The sequence below is a fragment of the Ctenocephalides felis genome, unplaced genomic scaffold (genome assembly GCF_003426905.1).
Source record: "Ctenocephalides felis isolate EL2017-DRISC unplaced genomic scaffold, ASM342690v1 CF-g0.4_SCAFFOLD_01575, whole genome shotgun sequence".
In the NCBI taxonomy this organism is placed as follows: domain Eukaryota; kingdom Metazoa; phylum Arthropoda; class Insecta; order Siphonaptera; family Pulicidae; genus Ctenocephalides; species Ctenocephalides felis.
This window is the reverse complement of record NW_020537729.1, coordinates 19,157-28,344: the sequence shown is the minus strand read 5'-3', so window position 1 is coordinate 28,344 and position 9,188 is coordinate 19,157. Positions and strand designations below refer to the sequence as shown.

Below are 9,188 nucleotides of genomic sequence, written 5' to 3'. Positions count from 1 at the left end.
GCATTTACATTTGCTTTGTGTTTGCATTTACATTTGAATTCGCTTAAACATTTACATTTGCATTTACATTTGCACTTGCTTCTACATTACTTCCGCTTTTGCAATTACTTTTGCATTTGCGTTTGCATTTACATTAACATTTGCCTTTGCATTTGTGTTTGCGCCTGCATTTTCATCAATATTTGCATTCGCATTTTTAATCCCATTTGCATTTGCATTTGCGATCGCTTTTACATTGGCATTTGCAACTGCGATACGTTTGATTTGCATTTGCATTCATATTTGCACTTGCATTTGCATTGTGCTTGCATTTTATTTGCATTTGTCTTGGCATTCGCGTTTGCATTTACATTTGTGTATACATTTGCGCTTGCTTTTATTTTTTATTTTTGCAATTAATTTCGCATTTGCGTTCGCATTCACATCAATATTTGCATTTACATTTATGTTTGGAACAGATTTTCATCTATGCTTGCATCCGCATCCACGTTTGCATTTACATTTGCATTTGAATCTGTGTTTGCGATCGCATTTACATTAACATTTGCACTGCATTTGTGTTTTTATCTACATTTGCATCCGCGGTCGCAGGCACATTTACATCTGTGTTCGTTACTACGCCAGCTGTCGCGTATGCGCCTGCATTTGCATTACAATCTACATTTGCATCTGCGTTTGCGTTTGTAATTGCGTTAGCTGTTGCATAGGCGTTTGCATTTGCGTTTGCACTCCCATCCGCTTTTGCGTTCCCTTTTACATTAACATTTGCTTTTTTATCGGCATTTGCATCCGCGTTCTGCAGGCACATTCACATCTGTGCTTGCATCCGCATCCACGTTTGCATTTACATTTGCATTTGAATCTGTGTTTGCGATCGCATTTACATTAACATTTGCACTGCATTTGTGTTTTTATCTACATTTGCATCCGCGGTCGCAGGCACATTTACATCTGTGTTCGTTACTACGCCAGCTGTCGCGTATGCGCTTGCATTTGAAATTGTGTCTTCATTTGCAATTGCTATTGCAATCATATTTACATTCGTAGTTTCTTTTGCGTTCGCATTTACATACGCATTTGCGTTTGCATTTATATTTAGAAATGCAGGCATTTGCCAAAGCTTGCATTTGTATTTGCATTTGCGTGTGCATTCATATTTGCAATTGCGATTTGAAATTTATTTTGCTTTCGCCCTTGCATTTACATTTGCTTTTGCGATCGCATTTAAAATACATTTGCAATTACATCTACATACGCGTTTGCGTTCGCATTTAAATTAACTGAGTTTACATGTGCATTTGCGTTTGCATTTATATTTAGAAATTTGTTTGCATTTGCATTTGCCTTTGTGTTTGCATTTACAGCCGCATTTGCCTTGCAGCTTGCATTTACATCTGCATCCACGTTTGCATTTATATTTGCCTTTGTAGTTACTTTAGTTGTTGGAAATGCCATTGCTTTCGCACTTGCAAGTGCACTCATATTCGCAATAGCGTCTGCTTTTATGTTTGCATTTGCGTTAGCAATTACTTTTGCTTTTGCTACATCTGCTAAATTCATAAAGCATTTGCATTTGCATTTGAAATACATTTATTACATTTGCCTTCGGGTTTGCGTTCGCATTCGCTTTTTCATTTTCATTTTCATTCACTTTCAGCCACTTTTGCTTCTACATTTGCATTTGCATTTGCATTTACATTTGCAGTTGCGTTTGCATTAATATTTGGAAATGCGTTTGCACTTACATTTGCATTTACATTTGTGTTTGAATTTTGCGATTTCATTTACATTTATATTTGCATACACTTCTGTATCTACATTTGCATCTGCGTTTGCGTTTGTAATTGCGTTAGCTGTTGCATAGGCGTTTGCATTTGCGTTTGCACTCCCATCCGCTTTTGCGTTCCCTTTTACATTAACATTTGCTTTTTTATCGGCATTTGCATCCGCGTTCTGCAGGCACATTTGCTTGCATTTGCAATTGCATCTGTATTTGCATCTGCATTTAGTGTTGGAAGTACCAAAGCAAAGTATCGATACCGAGTACTGAAAAAAGAATCGAGGCAAAGTATCGATTCCAAAAAAGTATCTTGGCAAAAGTATCGATACTACTCAGTATCGAATATTGAGTACTTTTCACTAAAACCAAACAAGTGCAAGAGAGATCTAAAACTCTACAGAGATCGAATTACAATATTATGATAAATCCTATCGCCCGTATTTGATGCTGTTAAATCAGCATTATTTTCAATATTTTGAGATGTTTATAACAATAATTCTTTGATACTAATTTCAAATTCTATTTATATCAAAACAAAAAATACTCAATAATTAGAAATCAGTATTGTTTTATGACAAAAGTATTCATTTATGAATTCAGCATCGGCTAATTTATAACGTAAAGAAAAATACTCATTAATTAAAAAATAGTATTGTTTAGTGACAAAAATATTCATTTATGAATTCAGTATCGGCTAATTTATATCATAAAGAAAAATACCGATGAATTAAAAAATAGTATTGTTTAGTGACAAAAGTATTCATTTATGAATTCAGTATCGGCTAATTTATATCAAAGAGAAAAATACTCATAAATTAAAAAATAGTATTGTTTTGTGAGAAAAGTATTCGTTTATGAATTTAGTATCGGCTAATTTATATCATAAAAAAATACTCATTTATCAAAAAATAGTATTGTTTTGTGGCAAAAGTATTCATTCAGCAGGCTAAACAGTATCGGCTAATTTATATCATAAAGAAAAATACTCATTAATTAAAAAATAGTATTGTTTTGAGACAAAAGTATTCATTTATGAATTTAATATCGGCTAATTTATATCATAAAGAAAAATACTCATTAATTAAAAAATAGTATTATTTTGTTATAAAAGTATTCATTTATAAATTCAGTAGAGGCTAATTTATATCATAAAGAAAAATACTCATTAATTAAAAAATAGAATTGTTTTGTGACAAAAGTATTCATTTATGAATTCAGTATTGGCTAATTTATATCATAGAGAAAAATACTCATTAATTAGAAAATAGTATTGTTTTGAGACAAAAGTATTCATTTATGAATTTAGTATCGGCTGATTTATATCATAAAACAAAATACACATTAATTAAAAAATAGAGTTGTTTTGTGACGAAAGTATTCATTTATGAATTCATTATCGGCTAATTTATATCAAATATATAAAAATACACATTAATTGAAAAATAGTATTGTTTTGTGAGAAAATTATTCATTTATGGATTTAGTATCGGCTAATTTATATCATAAAAAAAATACTCATTAATTAAAAAATAGTATTGTTTTGTGACGAAAGTATTCGTTTATAAATACAGTATCGGCTAAATTATATCATAAAGAAAAATACTCATTAATTAAAAAATAGTATTGTTTTGTTACGAAAGTATTCATTTATGAATACAGTATCGGCTAATTTATATCAAAAAGAAAAATACTCATTAATTAAAAAATAGTATTGTTTTGAACAAAAGTATTCATTTATGAATATGGTATCGGCTAATTTATACAACAAAGAAAAATACCCATTAATTAAAAAAAGTATTGTTTTGTGACAAAAGTATTCATTTATGAATTTAATAACTGCTAAATTATATCATAAAGAAAAATACTCATTAATTAAAAAATTGTATTATTTTGTGACAAAAGTAATAATTATAAGGTCGGCTAGTTATAATTATAAGTATATAATTATAAGTATTATTTTGTGACAAAAAATAATAGAATGTTATATGGGTGTATTGTTTTGTCATAATAATAAAAATAGTAATAAATATATTTCTGCTGCAACAAATGTGAAAAATACAAGTAAATAAATGCGATAATGCGTGAAATATAACATTTTATAAATATAATTACCTACATTGTGCAATTTCATTTTACTTTAAATTGATTGAGCAACAATTATTGGTCTATAAATTTTCAATAAAGTATAAACAAAGAAAAGCATTTATTTGCATGGCTGTAACCTTAAAAAACAAATATTAAATACGTGTTAAATATAATAAAAATTACAAAAAAATTAAAGTTTATTATCATAACAATTAAATTAAACATAAAATGAACTCAATGAGGAATATATATAACTAAAACATTTACGAACAAACATTCAAAAATGGCCTAAATCTAAAGGAATACAAATAAAAATTGATTAATTGAACCACTTAATATATAAACCTAATACCTAATTGATTTCAAAAGATTGAAGAAGCAAAAATTAGTTTGTAAGTTTATATCGCGACGATATGATTTGCCGACGCCGCGGCATCCGCGTGGAACAATGGAATGATAAAGCTGCCGCCGCTACAATCGTAAGTGTCTTTACTTATTTTAGAAATAAGTATCGGCCTTCGAAATTAATATTGTTTTTTCATTCACATTCGCATCCGCGAAAATTTTGTAAGTACGTAATTGTTTAATGGTAACACTTAGATAAAATAAGATAAAGATGAAGATAACAATAAGATGAAATTTTTGTAAGTACGTAATTGTTTAACGGTAAAACCTAGACAAAATAAGATAAAGATAAAGATAACAATAATATGGAAATATTGTAAGTACGTAAAAAACGGTAAAACTTAAATAAAATAAGATAAAGATAAATAAAAGATAAAGATAAATAAAAGAAGATAACTATAAGATAAAAATTGTCTGAGTATGTAATTGTTTAACGGTGAAACTTAGATAAAATAAGATAAAGATAAAGATAACTATAAGATGAAAATTTTGTAAGTACGTAATTGTTTAGCGGTAAAACTTAGATAAAATAAGATAAATATAAAGATAACAATAAGATGAAAATTTTGTAAGTACGTAATTGTTTAACGGTAAAACTTTAATAAAATAAGATAAAAATAAAGATAACAATAAGATGAAAATTTTGTAAGTACCTAATTGTTTAACGGTAAAACTTAGATCAAATTAGATAAAGATAAAGATAACAATAAGATGAAAATTTTGTAAGTACGTAATTGTTTAACGGTAACACAGATAAAATAAGATAAAGATAAAGATAACAATAAGATGAAAATTTTGTAAGCACGTAATTGTTTAACGGTAAAACTTAGATAAAATAAGATAAAGATAAAGATAACAACAAGATGAAAATTTTGTAAGTACGTGATTGTTTAACAGTAAAATTTAGATAAAATGAGATAAATATAAAGATAACAATAAGATGAGTACTTTGTAAGTACGTAATTGTTTAACGGTAAAACTTAGATAAAATAAGATAAAGATAAGGATAACAATAAGATGAAAATTTTGTAAGTACGTTATTTTTTAACGGTAAAACTTAGATAAAATAAGATAAAGACAACAATTTGTAAAATTTTGTAAGTACGTAATTGTTTAACGGTAAAACTCAGATAAAATAAGATAAAGATAACAATTTGTAAAATGTTGTAAGTACGTAATTGTTTAACGGTAAAACTCAGATAAAATAAGATAAAGATAAAGATAACAATAAGATAAAGATAAAGATAACGATAAGATGAAAATTTTGTAAGTACGTGATTGTTTAACGGTAAAACTCAGATAAAATAAGATAAAGATAAAGATAACAATAAGATAAAGATAAAGATAACAATAAGATGAAAATTTTGCAAGCACGTAATTGTTTAACGGTAAGACTTAGATAAAATAAGATAAAGATAAAGATAACGATAAGATGAAAATTTTGTGAGTACGTAATTGTTTGACGGTAAAACTTGAACGGTAAAACGGTTAATGTGAATTTCTAACGAACCTTTGCTTTTGCATTCGCATTTGTATTTGCGTTCGTATTCACATTTACATTAAAATTTGCATTTTGATTTGTATTCGCATGCACATTAGCATTTGCACTTGCGTTTGAATTTGCATTTGCGTCTTGACTTTTGCGTTTATTTTGCATTTGCAGCCACATTTGCTTGTGATTTGCACTTGCGTTAGAATTTGCAGTTAGATTTGCGTTTTGCATTTGTGTTAGCGTTTACATTTGCATTTCACCCACATCTTTGGCATTTATATTCGCATTTGCGTTTCTATTTACATTTGCAGTTGCACTTATATCAGCATTTGCATTTGCATATGCGTTTGCATTTACATTTGCATAAGCGTTTTCATTCACTTCTGCGTATTTCCTCGCGTTTACATTTTCATTTGCATTAGCGTTTTTACTTTCAAACACATTGACGTTTGCATTGCGTTTACGTTTGCATTTAGATTTGTATTTAACATTTGCGTTTTTATTTACATTTACATTTGCATACATTTCTGTATTTACATTTGCATTTGCGTTTGCATTCACATTTGCATCAGCATTGGCGAGCGTATTTACATTCGCGTTTGTAATACGTCAGCTGTGGCATAGGCGTTTGAATTTGCATCTACGTTGGTATTCACAATTGGTAAAACATTTGATATGCATTTGCACTTATTTTTGCATTTACATTTACATTTGCATATGCTTTTGCGATTGCGTTTACATTGGTATTTGTAATTGCTATCATGTTTGATTTGCATTTGCATTGCATTTACATTGGTATTTGAATTTGCTATCATATTTGATTTGCATTTGCATTTATTTTTGCATCATGTTTGCATTTACATTTGCATTTGCTTTGACAATCGCGTTTGCATTTACATTTGTATTTACATTGGCGCTTGCTTTTACATTTGCTTCAGCGTTTGCAATTAATTTTGCGTTTGCATTTAAATTAACATTTGCCTTTGCATTCTGTTTGCAACTGCGTTTTCATCTGTATTTGTATTTGCATTTACAGTTTGCACGTTCGCATTTACATTGACATTTGGATTGCATTTTTGTTTTTATATACATTTGCATACGCGTTTGCCCGTACATTTACATCTATGTCGTAATTACACCGGCTGTTGCATATGCTCTCGCATTTGCATTTGCTTTTGCGATGTACATATGCATTTGCGATTGCATTTATATTTAGAATGCATTTTCCCTTACGTTTGCATTTGTGTTTGCATTTACAATTGTGTTCAACATTTGCAGTTTCATTCACGTTTACATTCGCATACGCTTCTGTATTTACATTTGCATTCACGCTTGCACTCGCGTTTGCCGGCATGTTAGCTGTTGCATAGGCGTTTGCATTTGCATTTACATACATGTTTACATTTACATTTAAATGTGCTCGCATTTGCGATTGCATTTATATTAGCGTCAGCAATTGCAATCACATATGCATTTGCAGTAAGTTACTGATGACTTTGGCGACAGCTAACGAATGCGTTTGCTTTTGCACTTACATTTGCATTTGCGTTTACATCCATATTTGCATTTGCGTTTGCAATTAATTTTGCATTCGCTCTTACATTTACATTTGCATTTGCGATCGCGTTTAAAATACATTTTCTTTGCGTTTGCGTTTGCATTTAAATTAGCATTTGCTTTGCATTCTGTTTGCAACTGCGTTTTTACCTGCATTGCATCAGCATTTAGATAAAATAAGATAAATATAAAGATAACAATAAGATGAAAATTTGTAAGTACGTAATTGTTTAACGGTAAACTTCAATAAAATAAGATAAAAATAAGATAACAATAAGATGAAAATTTTGTAAGTACCTCATTGTTTAACGGTAAAACTTAGATCAAATAAGATAAAGATAAAGATAACAATAAGATGAAAATTTTGTAAGTACGTAATTGTTTAACGGTAACACTTAGATAAAATAAGATGAAGATAAAGATAACAATAAGATGAAAATTTTGTAAGCACGTAATTGTTTAACGGTAAAACTTAGGTAAAATAAGATAAAGATAAAGATAACAACAAGATGAAAATTTTGTAAGTACGTAATTGTTTAACAGTAAAATTTAGATAAAATGAGATAAAGATAAAGATAACAATAAGATGAGTATTTTGTAAGTACTTAATTGTTTAACAATACTTACGTTAAAATAAGATAAAGATAAGGATAACAATAAGATGAAAATTTTGTAAGTACGTAATTTTTTAACGGTAAAACTTAGATAAAATAAGATAAAGACAAAAATAAGATGAAAATTTTTTAAGTACGTAATTGTTTAACGGTAAGACTTAGATAAAATAAGATAAAGATAAAGATAACGATAAGATGAAAATTTTGTAAGTACGTAATTGTTTGACTGTAAAACTTGAACGGTAAAACGGTTAACGTGAATTTTTAACAAACCTTTGCTTTTGCATTCGCATTTGTATTTGCGCTCGTATTCACATTTACATTAACATTTGCATTTTGATTTGTATTCGCATGCACATTAGCATTTGCACTTGCGTTTGAATTTGCATTTGCGTTTATTTTGCATTTGCAGTCACATTTGCTTGTGATTTGTACTTGCGTTTGAATTTGCAGTTAGATTTGCGTTTTGCATTTGTGTTAGCGTTTACATTTGCATTTCACCCACATCTTTGGCGTTTATATTCGCATTTGCGGTACTATTTACATTTGCAGTTGCACTTATATCAGCATTTGCATTTGCATATGCGTTTGCATTTACATTTGCATAAGCGTTTTCATTCACTTCTGCGTATTTCCTCGCGTTTACATTTTCATTTGCATTAGCGTTTTTACTTTCAAACACATTGACGTTTGCATTGCGTTTACGTTTGCATTTAGATTTGTGTTTAACATTTGCGTTTTTATTTACATTTACGTTTGCATATATTTCTGTATTTACATTTGCATTTGCGTTTGCATTCACATTTGCATCAGCGTTGGCGAGCGTATTTACATTTGCGTTTGTAATACGCCAGCTGTGGCATAGGCGTTTGAATTTGCATCTACGTTGGTATTCACAATTGGAAAAACATTTGATATGCATTTGCACTTATTTTTGCATTTACATTTACATTTGCATATGCTTTTGCGATTGCGTTTACATTGGTATTTGTAATTGCTATCATATTTGATTTGCATTTGCATTGCATTTACATCGGTATTTGAATTTGCTATCATATTCGATTTGCATTTGCATTTATTTTTGCATTATGTTGCATTTACATTTGCATTTGCTTTGACAATCGCGTTTGCATTACATTTGTATTTACATTGGCGCTTGCTTTTACATTTGCTTCAGCGTTTGCAATTAATTTTGCGTTTGCATTTAAATTAAAATTTGCCTTTGCATTCTGTTTGCAACTGCGTTTTCATCTGC

At 29.3% G+C, this 9,188-nt stretch overlaps 2 protein-coding genes across 2 annotated transcripts; both read right to left on the bottom strand.

The window, feature by feature from the left end:
• Positions 1 to 880: 880 nt before the first annotated feature.
• On the bottom strand, positions 881 to 1,784 carry LOC113372097 (circumsporozoite protein-like). The gene is made up of 3 exons (XM_026612429.1): positions 1,652 to 1,784; positions 1,345 to 1,550; positions 881 to 1,120 (listed from the first exon to the last, which is right to left on the bottom strand). Exons 1-3 carry the CDS (start codon positions 1,782 to 1,784, stop codon positions 881 to 883), a joined length of 579 nt encoding a protein of 192 aa, XP_026468214.1.
• A 6,633-nt stretch (positions 1,785 to 8,417) lies between these two features.
• LOC113372095 (circumsporozoite protein-like) lies at positions 8,418 to 8,855 on the bottom strand. Its single transcript, XM_026612428.1, has one exon. The coding sequence runs from the start codon at positions 8,853 to 8,855 to the stop codon at positions 8,418 to 8,420; it is 438 nt and encodes a 145-aa protein (XP_026468213.1).
• Positions 8,856 to 9,188: the final 333 nt, after the last annotated feature.